This window comes from Euprymna scolopes, chromosome 14 (genome assembly GCF_053919585.1).
Source record: "Euprymna scolopes isolate OS-2025 chromosome 14, ASM5391958v1, whole genome shotgun sequence".
NCBI lineage: Eukaryota > Metazoa > Mollusca > Cephalopoda > Sepiida > Sepiolidae > Euprymna > Euprymna scolopes.
In genome coordinates, this window is record NC_136495.1 from 33,763,421 (window position 1) to 33,784,652 (window position 21,232).

Below are 21,232 nucleotides of genomic sequence, written 5' to 3' on the forward strand. Positions count from 1 at the left end.
TATATTATTGCCATTTTCCTAGTATATACAGGGTGACCCCAAAAAAACGGACCCAACTCTAATTAGGCCCCATTTCTTAGCGTTTTGTCCAAATGAAATGAAGCTTTGGTCATAACTAGTTTATTATATTCAAAACATCACATCAAAACACTAGGGTCTTTGGCCTTTTTTTCTCCTGTTCTACAGCATATATTCTAGATGGCCTCCATTTAGCTTTTGTTCTTTTTGAGTCGCCCTGTATTACTGTATACATATAAATATACAGTAATGTATACTAGGAAAATAACAATAATATATATATATATATATTATTGTTATTTTCCTAGTATATATTACTGTATATTTATATGTATATTATTGTTATTTTTCTAGTAAAGAATTTAACACGATATGGGAACCCTTAATTATACATAATAGATAATATAGAGAGTAATAAGTAAATACCAAGTAACATATAGTAATAATAATTAGTAAGAAGTAGTGGTATTAACAACTAGAAATAAAAGTAGGTCTAAGGCTCCTAAACTGTCTACAAGGACCTGTGGCACAGTGGTTAGACCACTTGGAAAATCAATTGTAAAAGTGATATTCTCCTGAAGGGTGAAGGTTCAATTCTCAGTGTGGATGACTGAAAAAATACAATTGCGAATTACTTTGGACATCTATCCAGTTATGGTTAACAGAACAAGAGCATGCTATCCCATGAAGTAAATAAAGGATTCCGTCCAAATTCCCGAGTTCAACAGAATCATTCCTAAGTTTGACAAGATACACCTGGAGAAGGTCAGAGGTTACATCAACCGAAATGTTGTGAAAATGACACTCAAGATAAATACAAATGACCAATCCTCATCTGAAAAAATTTCGAAACGTAACTCGTAGTTGTATTCGAGTTAAATTTTGGGTTTTAGCCTTCCCCAAAAATAAAAAGTTGATAAAAACTTCCTAAAAAAATGAAAATAAAATAAAATTGATTCACTTCATGATAGATAGTTGACAGTAGCTAAGTGGTTAATGACACGGACTGTCTATGTGAGTGTGCCAGGTTCTAATTCACTTTGTTCTACAGAGAGTCTTTCATTTATGATGTTTGCAACCTTCATGCAGTTCCTTCTGTAAGTTTTTGATGTCTCTCTTTTTTTTTTTTTCTTAATCAATTTTCACTCCAAACAAGGCGTAGTGCCACTTTGAAGTAGGGGTTACTATCAAGGACATAATTTGCAGGGATACTCTGTAGGGAGATGAGTAGCAAGATGTTTGTTCACATTACACTTTTTTTTTTTACATGGAGGTCACCACTTATCAAGGCCTGGAGGACACTCAGGGATAAGGATTACTGCGTGTACAGTAATCAATGAGATGGTATTGTAGTAGTCATTAGTATTGGAGATTTGATAGAGTGTCTTACTTAAGGGGGCAGTTTGTCAGGAATTTATTTATGTTGGATTTGAAGACATCCAAGTTGTAGTCAGGTGGGAAACAGGCAAACGGCAGAGAGTTCACAGTCGTGCACTTCTGAGAAAGAAGCTCTGCTCATGGAATCTACGTTTGGATTTAGACACAAATAAAGAGTAGGGAAAATTATTGACAGTAGTTTCAGCCAGACGGGTGTTTCTCGTGAAAGATTGGCAAGCGAGGATGAGAGATTGTAGCTCAGACGAGCACTTGCCATGGAAATAACGATAAAACAATAACAGACTCGCAATGTCGGAACATACAAATATCCGTGCATGAGGTCGCCAAGCTAATCAAGAACCTTGATTCCAGTAAAGCAACTGGCCCTGACGGCATCCCAATTATAGTGTTTAAAAAGCTTCAACCAGAACTTGCTCCCATACTTACAAAACTGTTTAAGCGCTGCCTTAAGGAGAAGTGCTTTCCGACTCCCTGGAAGACCTCATCAGTTTGCCCTGTATTTAAGAATTCAGGTGATAAGTCATCTCCCTCTCAGTACAGACCAATAAGTCTCCTGTGCGTTATGATTAAGTTGCTGGAATCCATATTAGATAGAGAGATAGTCAACCACCTCAGCAGGAATAACCTTCTTAGTGACACACAATATGGTTTCCGCTCTGCAAGATGTGCTGACGGTTATATCCCACAGATTAGTGAATCTCTTGACAAAGGCTTCCTTTCTAGGGCAATTGCTCTTGACATATCAAAAGCCTTCGACAAGGTATTGCATAAGGGTCTACTTCACAAGATTTCCAGCTACGGTATAACTGGAAATGTTTTCTCAATCATTAAATCATTTCTCTCCGATAGGCTCATAAGAGTAGTGGTCGATGGACAAAAATCAGAGGCTTGCAGTATTAATGCTGGAGTCCCTCAGGGGCCAATCCTGGGCCCAACTCTCTTCCTGATCTACATCAATGACCTCCCTAAACACATACTTAAATCATTCGTTGACATCTATGCTGATGACACGACCATCTACGGCAACACGTCAAAGGCTGTAAATGACAAAGTTCTCTCTGATTCTCTCTCCTCTGATCTCGAGCGCGTGGTTCAGTGGGGGAAGACGTGGCTGGTTACCTTTAATGCATCTAAAACCAAACTCCTATCCTTGCATCATCAACGCTCTGATCCCCATCTGGCATCAATTGGGATGGATGGCTCTCGTCCGGGAGAGGCCCCGTGTTTTGACAAGCTTCTGGGTTTGACCTTTACTCCTGATCTGAAATGGAACACATACATCAAGTTTGTTGCCAAGGTCGCTGGAAAGATGGTGGGATCCTTCTACCGCTCCAGAAGATATCTCACTACTGATGCAATTCTCTATCTATATAAAAGCCAAGTACGTCCAAGGATGGAATACTGCTGCCATATCTGGGCAGGAGCTGCTAAAAACAGCCTATCCTGACTTGACAGAGTACAAAATAGACTTCGTGGCTTAGTGGGGATGCCCTTTTCTCTACCTTGCAACCTCTCTCCCACAGAAGAGACGTTGCGAGCCTATCCTTGTTTTATCCTCATTTCCATGGCAGGTGCTCGTCTGAACTCCAATCTCTTGTCCCCCCTCGCCAATCTTTCATGAAAAACACCCGTCTAGCCGAATCCACTGTGAAAAATTTCCCCCACTCTTTATCTGTGCCTAAATCAAAATGTGGATTCCATGAACAAAGCTTCTTTCTTAGAACTGCATGCCTGTGGAACTCTGTTCCATCTGCCTGCTTCCCACCTGACTACAACTTGGATGTGTTCAAGTCCAACGTTAACAAATTCCTAATGAACCACCCCCCTTAAGTAAACACTTCATCAAATCTCCACACTAATGTAATTTACTTGCAATAACCCTTATCCATGAGTGGCTTCCGGGCCTTCATAAGTGGTGACATCTGTGTAAAAAAAAAAAAATGTCTCATCTGTGGGAGAGCAGCTGCAGAGAAGAGAAAAGGGCATCTCCCACTAAGCTACAAAGTTTATTTTGTACTCTGTCAAGGCAACCTCACGCACAGATATTTGTATGTTGCATAGCGTGTTGTCTGTTATAGGAGGAAATACGGGGAGTTGATGGCCTTCGTCACATAGGGTAGAATTAGCTGCAAAGTTCTTGGCAAATAGTCTGGCCTTGTCTGATGCTGACGAGATGATCTCAGGTCCATTGATGATGGTTTGGATAGAATGCACACTTCTGTTCAGGATCCTATTTGTTATTTGCCAAAACTGGTGGGAACCATGCCGCTGTTCAGCTACTTTGGATTTAACGGACTGAGCATATAGCTCTCTTGTATTTTTTATTACTCTTTTACAGTGGTTGCTGGCAGTCCTGAAAGCAGCTTTAGTCTCAGTATATGTTGATAGCTATGCAAAAAGTGATTTCTGTGCGTGATGGCAGCAGCACATTCTGAGGAGAACCATGGCTGGCTGTTAGGTTTTTATTGGAATTTTTGGATGGTATGAATCGGTCTATGCCTACAATTAACCATTCTGTCAGGTCTGATACTATAGAGGACACATCCTTTTTAAACATGGAATGTAGAGGTAGATCAGATATGAATGTACAGAAGCTATCCCAATCAGCCATAGAGTACCGATATACAGTATGGTGGAGAGGTACGTCTGAAGACTTATTACATTTCATTTTTATCTTAACTGCTACAACGAAGTGGTTGGAGGATCCCAGAGGAGAGAACAGAACATGAGCATAGCTCAGGGGAAGTTGTGAGAAAAAGGTGTAGAAGGCTTGCATACTGACCGGTAGTATCGCGCACACGGGTGGGTTCGTGAACAATCTGAGTGAGGTCATAGACAGTGGCAAAATCATGACAGAACCTTCCCTCATCATTGGTCTTATTTGAGTGGGTCAGCCATTCCACATTATGGACATTGAAGTCACCGCATATGTGAATGTTAGCCGAAGGATGAGCAGACAGGATGTGGTCAATTTTCTCAGATATGCTCTTAAAGATAGTAACCCCACTGTTGTGGGGGCGATAGAGGGCAAATATAAATGCAGTGGTGTAAGCTAGTGCAACCCGGAAGTACATATAAGGTAAATTAGGGTCTTCTCTTGAGATATCCCTACCACATGGAAAGCCATCTTTAATGTAGGCACATATTCCATGCCCATGGCGATCTTGGGGGTCAGATTTAGATGTTAAGTTAGAGTATCCTTTAATTATGAATTCGTCTAGGGAAGTGGTTGGTCCTATGCCAGTTTCACATAGAAAGAATATGTCCGGTTTCGTCTCCTGTAATTGTGTTTCAACCTCTGGAAGGTTGGAACGTAGACCCCTGATGTTGGAGAAGGAGACCTGGTAGTAGGGGTCTACATTGGAGGATGAGGTTCTAGGTTTATTTTGCTTTTTTTGGGGGGGGGGATATTTGTCATGTTGAGGTTTTGGGATTTGTGGGGCAGGTTGATAGACTTGGTTGGAGCAGGACAGAAAGGGAAAGTAAGAGAGAAAAAGACAAGAAATTTTTTTTTTTGTAGCACATGATAAAGTTGTAGTAACCCCCCCCCCCTAATGAACTATACTGTCTGGCGGATCAATGCTTCCCTGTAAGTTCTTCGGCCATAGACTGGCCAATCGACAGGCAGGGCGCATTGATCCTGCTGTCCCCAAAAAGAGTGGAGGGGACATCCAACAGTCAGCACAGAGCCGCGAGCGAAGACACACCTTCCTCTCCTCCTCGCCCAGCACCGACAGTCCGACGTGGACCTGACTCAAGAACTTCGAGCTCCACCACTATTATCTCGTGGAATAAAGACTTGCAAAGGTTCAATGTTAAAAGGAGTTTGTCATTTTTTATCGAGGGTTCTATAAGATAAAAGATTAGCTGGGGTACAACTACCCCACTAAAAAGTAAAGCCGTAACAATTACCCACTAGTATGGCATCGAGAGGCCCTACCAGAAACTACTGTATGGTCCAGAATCCATTCACCAAATGGCAATACAGCAGCCCCGGTACTTTGCACCTGCTGATAGGACAGTCTCCTTAGTGGTTAATCCAAGGTTTGGATTAACGTCAGCCCAGATGAAATGTTTACCTCCAGCACCCTTACTAGTGACATCTCCTACATCTCAGGCTACTGTTCACAAAGTTCTACCGACCTGGAAAGCAGCTTTTTCTTCACCCTTTGTCAGAAAAATCACTCATTGAAAATGGGGACTGAAGGACAAAAAAGGAGAAGCAAGAGTTACTGGAGCTGCCGATGACACATCCACATACATTATCTACTCTCCATTAAAAAAAAAAAGGGTGAGAAGGACTTATTAATATCTATTAGTAAGTCCGTTGCCCCATTCCCAGCTTAGGAAAGTACTTGAAGATAGTCTCCCCTTCCATGTTAATGCATGGATACTTTTTGCCTTTATCTACCTCGAGCTAGAATGTTCGACCATTCCAGCTCCACCCCATAATAAATATGCTATAATAGAACTTTTATCAAATTGGAAAGTCTGGTTATTTTAACTCATTTAAAAAACTGTTGAGAAGTAATACCTTTAGGGTTACGTATTAAGTTTAGACTAGCTAGAAGTTATGCATACTTTAGAGAGAGAAAAAAAAAAGCCGCATGTTTTTGAGTTCAGATAATATGCAAATATAATTTGGGAAATGTTCAATTTCATGGAAGACTTCTTTTTTTTTTCTCTCGCTTTAAATATAAGAAAAAGTATTTGTTAATAAGTATATTTGACAACAAAGATTTAGGAAAAAAATATAAATAAAAAGAAAACAAGACAAATATTCAGGATTAAAGTCAAAGCTGGAATAAGGAAAAAATAAAACAAAAGTTCGCAATACACAGATGTTAGTGTTTTTAGATTAGTAGACTTCAAAAGTTACGGATAGAAAAGTTTCTTAGCTTTGGGTCCACGGACTTTGACTTGGCTTTCTTGAGTTCATAGCGTAAATGAATGATTTGAAATTCATTTTCTCCCTGGCTTGACCAATCATGTGACAGAGTATATAAAAGGCGAAATTTGAAACTCTCAATCCCAAGCAGCACACATCGCTGGGGGGGGGGGCTCCGCCCTCGGCCAAACGTGAGTACTACGAGCTAGCTATGGCTCTCTTCAAACTACCATTTATTTCCACATGCTGTACCCAAACGAAAATTCTTTGTCATGCTAAAGACTATACACTGACACACACACACACACACACACACACACACACACACACACACACACACACACACACACACTTTTTCTTACCACGAGACACTAACCCTTTGCCCTGTCTCTACTATCAGACGCACGCTCCTACATACATATCTACACTGAACACCTGTCTCTTTCTTTCTCCTTCAACAGGCCTGACCTATATCTAATTGTTGTGAACTCTCATACTAACCTGTTTCTCTCTTGCACACTCTACCAAAGCTACTAACGAAAATGACAAATAAAGTTTGCTTATTAATATCGAATTAAACTCCATTGCGTTTCTCTCATCTCTATAAAGTATTATGTTTTATTTAAAATGTGGTGCTTAATCAACAGCTTTTTGAAGAATTTAAAAAAGACTAAATAGATAAAAAAAAGATTCAGGAAAATCCTTTACTGCTCACCAAATGTTTGCTTTTGTTGTGTTGATGGAGAATGCCAAGTTTATATATTTATTTTTTTGCAGACTGTTATCCTCATCTTCATAGTTATTGTTTCACCACGTTTCGCCCAACGTATCCTCTGGCCTTCTTCAGATGGTTAAATGCGACAGAATAGGAATGCTAAGTCTTGTAACTGTATCCCCAATAATTACTGCCTTCCATAGTTGTCGTCTCATCATGTTTTGGGCCAACTAATCCCCTAGCCTGCTTTAGGTAGGATTGAAACCACTATCTTCAGACAATGCTCACCTGGAACCGTAGACTCAATGCCTCTATTCACTATGCATGGTGTGGTTGGGTATGTTTATTCTGAAAACCGTTCTTAACATGGGAAGGTTGGGGGTGTTTATTTCGAACGCCGTTTTTTACACGCATGTGCATTACTGATTCCTCGGTAGTGAAAAAAATGGCTGTCAGGGATTACATTAGCTTTTACGTTGGATAACAAATGTTTTTAATATATGGTAAAATACTTATCAGCCCCAATGATTTTTATTAAATACAGAATTTCTGATTAAATGATTTTATTAAATACAGAAACAAGCAAACATAATTAGAAAAAAAAAAAAAGAATTTAATTTTTAACATGCTAACCCCAAGTGTTTTTCTCATTTCAAAATATGTTGTTCAAAGTGGTTTTTACATACTGAATAAAAAGTAAACAAATGGCCTCTTACTGCTTAACGGCTTAATTTCTCAAAAATTGTAAACAAATGACTTATTCTACCACCAACCCTACATTCGAGTTGCTAGCAGTGTCAGATACCGACATTAAAAATGCGTGATAAAAAATTGAATAATTCGACCGCCTATATTTCCAAGCTTATAACTACTTGAAAAATGTAATTCAAACCCTAATTTCTTTTTCAATTAAAGGAGCAAAGACCAAATTAAAAACAAATAACAGGTTTAATAGCAAATTATGCAATATTTGTTTTTTTAAATCGGTTTTCTTTAAAGAAAGATTTGAAGAAAATCAACGAAATTTTACTTACTTCGATTATAAAAAATATATATGAATTCCAAAAAATCACTTACCTATAAAATATTATTCAATGGGTACTTCCATTCTTCATTGTTAAGAATTTATCCATATTTATATTTTCAATTACATGTATTTTTTAAATAAAAGAATTTTTTAAACAACTATTTGAAAATACCGCCATTGCGTAAGCATTTTTACGGTGTTAGCAAAATTCTGAACCAGTGTTTGTTCTTGTTTTGAACTACGGATGGACAGAAGGAAGTAAAAACCACACGTTAGCATTAGCCGTCTAGCCTTGTGCGTGAAGAAATATGTGTCCCCACAGTGAAAATAGTCACATTTTACTTATAAGTTTTTGCCTTAAAAAAAAACAGTCGATGAAGTATTTTTTCTTTTTTTCATGAATTTTTGATTTAATATATTTTAATTCTTCTTTATCGAGTTATTTTTTTTTTTAAATATCTAAAAAAAGAAAACATTGAATAAAATAGAAAACATTGTCGTCAGCGTCCAATATTTACTTGACAATCTAAGCATAACATAAGCTTCCACTTAAAAAAAAAGGTTTTACACTTAGGACTTTACAGGTAAATTTCCAAAAAACACTTCTTTTTTTGTTTTAAATTAGAATATTTTATTTATTGATCTTTTATTTTCAATTTGTGATATATAAAACTTTGGTGTTTAAATTAATTATTTAAATTTTAATAGACATTTCAAAATGGTTGGGTGAATTTAAAAAAAACGTTTCTAAAATATTATATTTGGTTTATTGGAAAGAACATCAAATTTCACATTGACCCTGAAAATATTGTAGAAATTGAACCAATAGAAAAATTTGGATAGATTTTTAAAGTTTTAAAATGGAAAAATATTTTTTTAAAATTCAATTGATTTCCTTACATAAAAAATAGCTGCATGAAGGCACACCAGCACTTTGTAAACACTATTTTTTAAAAAATAAAAAATAATATTTCTATTATTTTTTAAACAGCTTTAATAGTTTATTTTAGAAGTACAGTCCATAAAGAAAATAAACAACCCACTTTAAAAAGAGAAATTACAAGTTTTTTATATTTTATTTGCAGTTTTGTGTTAGGTGTGTCAAAAATTCCCCCCAAATTCTGATACACCTATCGAGTTGCACTCCCAAATTTACAGTTAGTGGTAGTCATAGATATTTTTATACAATTTTTCAAGAATGAAGTCTCCAACGGTTAAGCGACAAGCAACCAGTTATTTGTTGTAAAGACAGCTAAAAGAAATGAAATAAAATAAGCGTAAATATAATTTCAGCACATATACAAAATACTTGAATTTTATTGTGTTTGGTATCAGGTATTTGTTGATTTTTGTTATTGTTCGCAATTTCCTGGCTGTTAACCATTTGTGCGAGCCTTTTCTAGTCTTACACAAAAACACGCATTCGCATCTCAAGCCATATTACTTGTCATATACATACGTGCACACAAACATATACGCGCACGTCCAAACACGTACATATATTCACGTTCGCATATATACACTCGCATTCACGTGTATACACACACACACGCGCGCATGCACACATATGCAACGTCACTTTCCCTTTCAAAGGAAATCCACACATTCGTAAAAGACCACCGGAAACAATTATAAAAGCAAGAGCAATAAGCAGCTTCTTTCTTTTCCAACTCACTTTCCGAGCCGAGTGGTCGGCGCAGCAGCCACCGCCGTTTCGGCAGGCGCGTGCTACTATATGTGGGGCAAAAAGCTAACAAACAGTATATATACACTTTCTATCTCCATAACCTGGATTACCTTTCTCTCTCTCTCTATCTACAACTTGTGCTTCTCTTCCCACACGCAAACAAACAAGCATGAGATGAACTCACATTTCCTTTTCTTTCTACACCACCAGTCCCGCAATTAATGATGGTTACACCCGAACGTGGACATGAACGCGTGCTATACCTAAAACATTCATTTTTCAACAGTAAATAAACGACATGTTTATTTTATCCAGCAATTGAATTTTTGTTTCCTTCTTTCAATTCGTTTCATTATTTTCTTTTGTAACGGGATTAGGATATATATATATTCTAGTCCTCTACACTATTCTACACTTTAACGACTGACTGTTTTGTTCCTACTTACTTGCTTCCTCCAAAGAGCCAGCATTATTGATTTTATCTGTTTTTACTAATGTTTTTAACATTTGTTATTATTTTCAATTGTCAGCGTGAACGACATATTTCTAAGACACAACATATGTTAACACCTCTGTGAAATTTATTGCATTTATTTTTTTAGCAAACATTAAAATCAGAAAGAAAGTTTTCCACATGTAAAAAAGAGATGCTACAATGGCAAAGTTAGGCACAAGGTCATTAAGTGAAAACCCTGCTAACCCCAAAAAGAGGCACTTGCGATTGAGGCAACACTTTTAATCCTCAATCTTGAAAGATTTCTCCTTCATTTACCAAGCATAGTATCAGAACAAATACTATACTTTAGCATTAATTTTATTTACAAAAGTAAAAAATAATACAAATAAACCAAAAATAAAAAGATATTGTAAAATTGGCAAATATCTAAATTGTAATTTTTCTTTTCGTTTTTAAAATAGTAAAATATTTTAAAATAAAATTTCATCTTTAAAATATTTCTTTCATTTTAAAAAATAGCAGACAAAAATATATTCGATTGTGAATGGTGATGAACATGAAAAGCGCTGCCCAATTTAATGTAAAGTAACACCTTTATTTCCAGGGCTTTGTAACAGTCTAGGACTCAAGGCTTAAGTATTTATTTATTCATTTTTTTTTTTTTTTTGCTATGGGAGATAAAATCTGCATGTTTTACTTTTTAAAGTGATTTCGTGTGGTTTTATGAAATTGCGAGTGAGAGAGTATTAGACAAATATTAAAGATTAGTTACCTGCCTCAAAAAGTTAGAATGTCCTAGAAATGAGAGATCATTTTAATTTTAAAAATTATATGAAAAAAATTACCCCTTCCCGTTTTAAATTCTAAAATATTTTTTTTGAATATTCACATGTAATCGCCTAAAAAAGCAGGATCTCATTTTTTTGATGGGTGGCGGGGATAGCTAAGAGTTTTCATCTGCGTTTAAATGTAGATATAATTTATTTTTTAAATTGAAAACCTTCGTTCATTTTATGCTATTATTCCCATTTATACACTTGTATTTTTTTGTTTTACTACTCTCCACAATCTCCCCTTCAGAATGGTTCTATAGGATGCATTGCTGATGTTAGAAGGTAGCCAATCTATAGGATGAATTTTCGGAACACTTAATAATAAATTTAACGGGGTTACCAATTTACATCCTTAAATAAAGAAATAAAAAAAATTCAGGAAAAGACGGCACTCAATAAAGAACATGGAATCGTTGAGTTTATATCAAATAAATAACATTTAAATAAATGGTATCAAAAAAATAACATTTAAATAAATGTATCAAATAAATAACATTTAAATAAATGGTATCAAATAAATAACATTTAAATAAATGGTATCAAAAAAATAACATTTAAATAAATGGTATCAAATAATAACATTTAAATAAATGGTATCAAATAATAACATTTAAATAAATGGTATCAAATAATAACATTTAAATAAATGGTATCAAATAATAGCATTTAAATAAATGGTATCAAAAAAATAACATTTAAATAAATGGTATCAAATAATAACATTTAAATAAATGGTATCAAATAATAACATTAAAATAAATGGTATCAAATAATAGCATTTAAATAAATGGTATCAAATAATAGCATTTAAATAAATGGTATCAAATAATAGCATTTAAATAAATGGTATCAAATCAATAACATTTAAATAAATGGTATCAAATAATAAGATTTAAATAAATGGTATCAAATAAATAACATTTAAATAAATGGTATCAAATAATAACATTTAAATAAATGGTATCAAATAATAACATTTAAATAAATGGTATCAAATAAATAACATTTAAATAAATGGCATGAAATAATAATATTTAAATGAATGGTATCAAATAATAGCATTAAAATAAATGGTATCAAATAAATAACATTTAAATAAATTGTATAAAATAATAACATTTAAATAAATGGTATCAAATTAATAACATTTAAATAAATGGTATCAAATAAATAAGATTTAAATAAATAGTATCAAATAAATAAAATTTAAATTAATGGTATCAAATGAATAACATTTAAATAAATGGTATCAAATAATAACATTTAAATAAATGGTATCAAATAATAACATTTAAATAAATGGTATCAAATTAATAACATTTAAATAAATGGTATCAAATAATAACATTTAAATAAATGGTATCAAATAAATAACATTTAAATAAATGGTATCAAATAATAACATTTAAGTAAATGGTATCAAATAATAACATTTAAATAAATGGTATCAAATAAATAACATTTAAATCAATGGTATCAAATAATAACATTTAAGTAAATGGTATCAAATAATAACATTTAAATAAATGGTATCAAATAAATAACATTTAAATAAATGGTATCAGATAAATAAGATTTAATAAATGGTATCAAATAATAACATTTAAATAAATGGTATCAAATAATAACATTTAAATAAATGGTATCAAATAAATAACATTTAAATAAATGGTATCAAATAATAACATTTAAATAGATGGCATCAAATAATAACATTTAAATAAATGGTATCAAATAAATAAGATTTAAATAAATGGTATCAGATAAATAAGATTTAATAAATGGTATCAAATAAATAAGATTTAAATAAATGGTATCAGATAAATAAGATTTAATAAATGGTATCAAATAATAACATTTAAGTAAATGGTATCAAATAATAACATTTAAATAAATGGTATCAAATAAATAACATTTAAATAAATGGTATCAGATAAATAAGATTTAATAAATGGTATCAAATAATAAAATTTAAATAAATGGTATCAAATAATAACATTTAAATAAATGGTATCAAATAAATAAGATTTAAATAAATGGTATCAAATAATAAAATTTAAATAAATGGTATCAAATAATAACATTTAAATAAATGGTATCAAATAAATAAGATTTAAATAAATGGTATCACATAAATAACATTTAAATAAATGGTATCAAATAAATAACATTTAAATAAATGCTATCAAATAAATACCATTAAAATAAATGGTATCAAATAAATAACATTTAAATAATTGGTATCAAATAATAGCATTTAAATAAATGGTATCAAATAATAACATTTAAATAAATGGTATCAAATAATAACATTTAAATAAGTGGTATCAAATAAATAACATTTAAATAAATGGTATCAGATAAATAAGATTTAAATAAATGGTATCAAATAAATAACATTTAAATAAATGTATCAAATAAATAACATTTAAATAAATGGTATCAAATAAATAACATTTAAATAAATGGTATCAACTAATAACATTTAAATAAATGGTATCAAATAATAACATTTAAATAAATGGTAGAAGTATTAAAATAAGGTGTTCCAACATAAGTGTTTTCTTGTGTTTAAATGTTTTAAATGAACGTTTTTAAATGTATGTGTGCGGATTTTATGTGTATAGCACAAGCTTGAATCTACTGCTTTTTATGATAGTTGTTCCACAGGAGGACTTGGAGTCAATATGACTATTTCCTGGTGGAAACAGTCTGTAATCCATATAAGTTATTATGTATGTATATATGTTCATATTAAAAGAACAGTGGTTTGGAATGTTTAAAAGGAGGTTTGAGTTCTTGCTGGATGTGGTGAATTTATAAAAAAAAAACCTCCCTTTTCATCTTATTTCCTTTTCCTTACAATTTAAATAAGGCCCTGTCTCATTGGCCAAAGGTGCCACTCCTTGACCAATCACAGCAACCTATTTATTAAGTGGGACTAAAACTCTTTAAACACCCTCTTTTGTACGAACATCAGTAGAGAAAAGACGTATTATTCCATCTCTCTACTTCTTAACTTGAAAGGAGCTGCCACTCAAGACGTTAAAAGAACTTTTTTGGACTTCTTAAAAAGCCGCAAACACAACATTTTGCAAAACAATTCTCAAGTTTAGCTGGTTGTTGCAAAAAAAGAAAACACACACAAAAAAATAAAATACAGGAGATCACTTTTAAAGAAGTCCCCTATTTATATATATAAAAAAAAAATCTCTACATACACATGAACGAACTGTAGTCTGCGCAACCGAACGAGTAGTCATCTTATAACCTCGTGCGGATTTGGTAATATTTGTTGAAAAGAAAGAAGAAAAAATAAATAAATTCTTCTCTATTATTTGCCATATGACAAAAACAATTTCATCACTATTTGTCTTGTGACAAAAAAAAACCCTTTTAAATCAAAGCTTATTTATTGCTTACCCCCCCCCCCGACCCCCAAATATATATATTTTACTATTCTTGAGTTAAACTCTGCTGTCATGAGGAGACAAGAAAATAGAAACATTACTTGGGACTACACGTGTTTCAAAGCTGAGATTCTCCGGCGAGACTTCTTTACGAATTGTTTGTCGCTCTTCGAGAAAAAAAGAAACTGAATTCACGTTGGATTTAAAATAAATAAGAGTGAATCCTAAAATGGAGAATTTTAAGACATTAAAGGGTGTAAGGGCTCTCGAAGTTGCCCGGGAAGTCTTAAAGGAGGATATTGCACTTAACATCGAAATGCTGGAACAACGTGAAAGACTAAGAAAAAGGACTTTTCAGAAAGAGGAAGATATTATCAAGGAGATGCTAGTTGAAGTTTGTTCCTTGAATGAAAAAATTAAAGTAATATGCATCAAAGCAGAGTTTGATTTGAAGAATTGTGGTTTCGTTGACGAACGAAAGAAAGAAATTGAGTTTCGATCTAATGTTAATGATCGTCTTGCCGACATTGAAGACCCTGTTAAAGAACTCAACATATTGGAGAAATCTGAAGTTGGCAACTTATGTATGACAAGCAATTCTTTGGAGGAGATAATCAGCCTTTATAAAAATGCAGTGCCTCGACTGCAAAAGGGAAATTTCTGAGGTTGTGTAATTCCAACTATAGATGCCTACGAGAAATCATGATTGAGGATGGTAGTATTGTGCAACATAACTGTGAGTATGAAAAGGTTCTTGGGTATAAATACAACCCTGAATCAGATACTATCAGCATCTCTCACACTTCAGTTAAGGAAAATATACGCTCTAAAAGGGATATTTTGGCACAGACAGCAAAAATATTTGATCCTTTATCACTCTGTGCTCCTGTAACAGTTAAAGCGAAAATCCTTCTTAGAAAATTATGGTTGCTCAAATTGAGTTGGGATCAAAAGGTGCCAACAGACATAATGACAATCTGGTCAAATTTAGCTGGGGATCTCTCTGGTTTGAGGAATCTGTCCTTCTCACGACAGGCTGTAGACAGTGACGGTCCACTGAAGTTGTATATCTTCTGTGATGCTTCACCACAGGCATATGGGTTTGTTATTTATGGGATGCAAAATGGGAAATCCCATATAATATTTTCTAAAGTGAAAGTAGCACCAATGAAAGCTAAAACTTTGCCAATGATGGAGTTGCTTGCTGTATACATTGCATTCAAAGCATTGAGCATGTTGCTGAGAACATACTCTAATGTTAAAATTGAGAACATTATTGTTTTTGTGGATGCTCAAGTTGTTTTGTCATGGCTTCTCTAAGACAATGTGAAGGCAAAAAGCCTATATACCAGGAATAGAATAAGAGAGATTCATGATATGAAAGAGAATTTTACCAAAGAATTTGGAGTGGACATTTACTACAAATATATCCCCTCTGCGGAAAATCCGGTGGATCTGCTTTCTCGTAGTGTCAGCCTGGAAAAATTTAAAGTGAAACTGGACTTATGGACATATGGACCTGCATGGATAGTTCAGGAACCAGAGAATTGGCCTACAAGTACCTTGAGCTGCCTGAGTCCGGAAAACCAGCGATATGTGGAAAATGTTTTTCATAGTACAATAAGTGGAACTATTTGTAAACCACTAATTCCCTTTGACAGGTTCTCGAGTTTGGACAAGTTATGCCATGCCACTACCTTCATATTCAAATTTGTGAATAAATATAAATGAGTGAAGAAACAGTCTAATCCAAAACAGACTGCCAAAATTTACTTGATTAAAATGATGCAATCACAAGCCTTTGATGTCGAGATTGCTTATCTGAAGGACCCCCTTGATAAGAAGATTCCCTCACTGGTTAAGAATCTCAACATCTTTCTCGACTCCGACGGGGTCTTAAGAGTGGATGCAGAATTGCCAATTCAAGATATGACTATAATTTGGTCTTTCCAATTTTGATTGGCAAGCAACATCCACTAACGAAATTAATAATTTTGGATAGCAATCATCGGTGGAGACATTTGGGCATAGGCACGACAATAACAAAATTGAGATTGTCTGGATATTGGCTTCCCCAAGCAAGGCAGTCGGTGAAGTCTGTAATCTCAAGCTGCTATACCTGTAAAAAATTCAACATCTTGGCTTTTAAATACCCCAAGTTAACAAATCTGCCGAAACACAGAGTTAGGCTAATAAATCCCTTTCAACATACTGGTATTGATTACATGGGTCACATCTGGGTACAGAGAGAAGGAAAGTCTACAAAAATGTATCTGTTGATTTTCACATGTATGAATGTGAGAGCTATTCACATTGAGCTTGTGCCGGATATGAGCACTCAAGCTTTCATTCTCGCATTAATTCGTTTTTCTAATATTGTTAGAGTACCCACTCATATATACAGTGATAATGCACATTCCTTTAATGCTGCTTTAGGTGGTGATGTAATTAAACTTCTCATCAACAACAATGAATTCAATAATGCATTTACCAGCTCTGCTATCATGCACATAAAAATACCTCTTTACTCCCCTTGGATTGGTAGTACTTGGGAGAGAATGATCAGGGTAATAAAATCATGCTTGTTTAAAACATTAGGTCGATCCAAAATTTTAAATCTTAACCCTTCTATCAGACGTCCAAAGGGCAGTGAACTCTAGGCCTCTGATCTAAAGATGTTCTGCTGATATTGAATGTGGTTAAAAGTAAAAAACCTTACCTCACGCATCGTGCGGCTCGTGTTAGGAAAGAAAAAAAGAGAAAATAAAAATGGCCGCCCCCTGGTATTTATGGACTGAAAATCACGTGATGTGACGAGAGGGGGGAGGGGGTATGCAAATGAGATATGGTTGGATCTCTCTATAAAAGAGCCGTCTTCTTTATTTTGGGGGTCAGTGTGGAAAGTGCAGAGAGAAGAGAACAGTTGGATTTGAGTTTGAGACTTTTGATCTGAGGTTGAGTTCAAATTTAATGTCATTGAATTATTCCCTTTAACACCCAACTGTTTTATTCATCCTAACATAAACTCTGAACTTTCCTTTCAAGCTGACAACCCCAGTTTAGTTGAAACAGAACCAGTCACAAGATCTCTACTTGTAAGTACCTTGGAAAACAGAGAAGAATTGACTTCTAAATTCAAAGACCTGTGGCATGAGGAATATTTGCTGAGTCCAAGGGAAAGTTGCAAGGATTTGCATGGAATTGAGTTCACAATAAAATCAAGGTAAATGATGTGATTCTTATAAAGAATCCTGCCAAGCCTAGACCTTTCTGGAAACTGGGCAGAGTTATTGAACTGTTTAGTAGGAGCGATGGCAAAGTTCATTCCGCTCGAATAAAAAGAGGCGATGGTGCAGTGGAAATACATAGCTTCAAGCATTTGTTTCCATTAGAGTTGTCTTTAACTCATAACTATTTTCCTGGCACTCCAGCTGAAGAGGAATCCAATGAAAGCGCACCTTCTTCTATTGAAGTTTGTAAGAATCCTAATATGGGACCAACAGATACTTCAGAAGAATTATTAAAAAAAAAAAAAAAATTTCTGTATTAAAACTGTGTATACATTCTTGTAATCAGGCCATAATAATGCCTGAGAAAAAAGAAATTTTTTTTATTAAAAACTACATAAACATTCTTGTAATCGGGTCATAATAATGCCTGAAATTTTATTTAAGAAAGCTTTATGTTAAAGCTCATATTAAGCATTAATGTTTAAATATTAAGTCCTAAAGGGACATGCAACGAATTCATTCATCGCATTTTTGTTGTTGTTGAGAGAATATAAAAAAAACTAGAGTTACCTCCCTTTTCATCTTATTTCCCTTTCCTTACAATTTAAATAAGGCCCTGTCTCATTGGCCAAAGGTGCCGCTCATTGACCAATCATGGCAACCTATTTATTAAGCTGGACTAAAGACTCTCTTTAAACGCCCTCTTTCATACGAACATTAGTGGAGAACAGATGTATTATTCCATCTCTCTACTTCTTAACTTGAAAGGAGCCGTCACATAAGACGTTAAAAGAACTTTTTTGGACTTCTTAAAAAGCCGCAAACACAATTGCTTTGCAACCTATATATTTTACTTTGTATTTTACGTTTGTGTTAAATACACTTTTATTGTTCTCTGACTTGTATTTTTCATGTTTCTTTTTCGTGTGAGTTCAGAGTGTCGGTCGCAACACAACAAATTTCCACAATGGTATTGTAGTTCATCTGCGACCCACAAAAAACTATGACGGGTGTTTTAACGTCCCACAAAGACGGAGCTTTCTCAAACATGTGCTGCACTTGAGAATTTGGAGAGAAACTCACTTTGATTTTGGCAGGTAAAAACCTTTATAGTGCCTGCTTGCTGCTTCGGGACTAAACACCGTATTCAAGCGTGAGGGAGCATAAACATAGTTCCTTTGTTTTTATGTAGTCATGTGGTCATATCACAACAATTATGTTCTTACACATTCTTAATAACACGTAGGCGTTTCAAAGCGGTGATTGCTGTGAAATGTTCCTATCTGTCATTTATTCCAGTTGGACTCAGCAGGTCACCACAGTTCTATCCATTTTTATTCACATACAAATTTGGTGCCTGCGTTTTGCGGATTTCTTTTCAATTTTTATCCTGTAAATATCAATTTTTCTGATATTTGCTGAGAATTTTATTCGGCAATATTCAATATTTAGATACGCCAATATTGTGATGTTTAATTTGTAATATATCTCAATTTGACTTTGTAGTGGGCTGGTGGTATAGTAGGAAATGTGTGTTCATTTTACGTCGGGTCACCAATTTGTAGTTGACTGGTGGATATATTATATATATCCCCCAGTTGTTAGGAGAAATGAATTGAATTGAGAAAGGAACGAATAATGTGTTAAATTTAAATAAATGAACTAGGATTTATTTCGTGAAGAAACAAATAAAAGAAAAGGATACAGCACGTGTTTAGTTTGGCGTGCGTCTCTCGCTGTTAACTGGTGAGAAGTAAAGTCTATTGTTGCAGAGAGGAAGAGAGAGAGAGAAAATCAATCCTGTTAGCTAGTGAGAGGGAAAGTCTATTGTTATAGAGAGAGAAAGAGAGAGAGAGAAAAAGTCAATCCAGGCCATGGAGATAGAAAGCGTGTAAGGTGTACGTACTGTCTGTTGACTCTTGCCCCACATATAGTAGCAGGTGACGTGAGGCGCGCGGGCATGCGCGCCCCGAAAGGGAGCAGATGGTCCGTCAACCGCTCAGCTTGGGAGCTGAGTCGAAAAGAAGGAAAACAGGTCAGGTCTCTTGCTTTTATAGCTGTTTCTGGTGGTCTTTTGCGCATGTGTTGACTTCCTTCAAAGGGGAAGTGACGTTGCCCATGTGTGCGTATATGTGTGTACATTAGCGGGTGTGTATATGCACGTGAATATGAGTGTGTGAACGTGAATATATCTACGTGTGTGTACGTGCGCGTGTATTTTTGTGTGCGCATATGTGTATGACAAGAAAAATGGCTTGAAATATGAACGCGTGTTTTTGTGTGAGACTAGAAAGGGCTCGTACAATACTCCCCTTCCCAGGGAAAAAAAAATATGCAGTGTATATATATTTTTTTTATAAGTAATGTTTTGGGCAATTGACTTTTCATCCTGTTTTTTTTGCTGTTGGTGTGGTTATTAAAAAAAACGTCAAAAACGGAGTGTGTTCGTAAAAAAAAGTATTTACTGACGCGTAGAAAAGGTGTTTACTCTTTTTTTAGGCTGACATTTGTTTGTTTGTTTTTTTGTTGTGTGCTGACATGTGCAACGAGTTGCTTGGACAGTGAAGTGAATTGTTTGTTTGGAAGGAAAATTTTCTTCGTGTTGATACGTGTGTCCAGTTGACGGTGTCTTCGCAAGTGAGTCTGCGGTAGAGTGTACATTGTCTGTACGGGTGTTAGTTGCGCATTCGTTCGTGTTGAACGGTGGGTGTCCAGTTGATGGTGTCTTCGCAAGTGAGTCTGCGGTAGTGTGTGTACATTGCTTGTACGGGCGCTTGTTGCACATTCGTTCGTGTTGAACGGTGGTGTCCAGTTGCCGGCTGTCAACAAACCTTCCAGTTGTGAGTTTATCAGCGTGCGTGGTGCATCTCAACTCGTATTGTTGATTCAACTTCTTCCATGTGTTGATAGGGATGTCCAGTAATTGTTTCTTTGTTGTTGCATCTGCTGTGCAGAAGAGAATGTGTATAGGCCTATGTGATTTTGCTTCTCGCGTTTGTTGCAGGGTAATGTCAGGAAACTGTGAAAAATGTTTGTCGAGCTCGAATTTTTCTTTATATTCGGTATGAAGTCGAAAGCTCTGTGTTTATTTTTCTGCCGAGTCTGACGAGGGGTTTTGTCATTGTAGTTCGTTGAGATTCTTGTTGGTAGTAGTTCACCTGTTTTTCTTTGTTGAAATGTTCGTTTTTTCTTTATCAAATAAAACGTGCGTCTCGCTCAAAACAATTCATTTAAAAAAAAAGTAGGGTTACCATGCGTGTTCATTTCACATCAGTCAGTCGCCAGTTTGTTGCGGGACTTGTGGTATAGAAGGAAATGCGTGTTCATCTCACGTTCGGGTGTCACCAATTTGTGGTGGACTGGTGGATATATTATACATATCCCCCAGTCGTACAAAATAGGAAAAATGAATTGCATTGAGAAAGAAACGAACAATGTGTTAAATTGAAATAAACGAACTAGGATTTATTTTGTGAAGAAACAAATGAAAGAAAAGGGTACAGCACGTGTTTAGTTTGGCGTGCGTCTCTCGCTTTTAACTGGTGAGTAGGAAAGTCTATTGTTGCAGA

General features: G+C 34.7%; 2 protein-coding genes across 2 annotated transcripts; both read left to right on the top strand.

Annotated features, from left to right (window-relative positions):
* Positions 1-15,135: 15,135 nt before the first annotated feature.
* On the top strand, positions 15,136-15,753 carry LOC145292714 (uncharacterized). The gene has a single exon (XM_080138751.1). It carries the CDS (start codon positions 15,136-15,138, stop codon positions 15,751-15,753), a length of 618 nt encoding a protein of 205 aa, XP_079994877.1.
* A 57-nt stretch (positions 15,754-15,810) lies between these two features.
* LOC145292715 (uncharacterized) lies at positions 15,811-16,164 on the top strand. Its single transcript, XM_080138752.1, has one exon. It carries the CDS (start codon positions 15,811-15,813, stop codon positions 16,162-16,164), a length of 354 nt encoding a protein of 117 aa, XP_079994878.1.
* Positions 16,165-21,232: the final 5,068 nt, after the last annotated feature.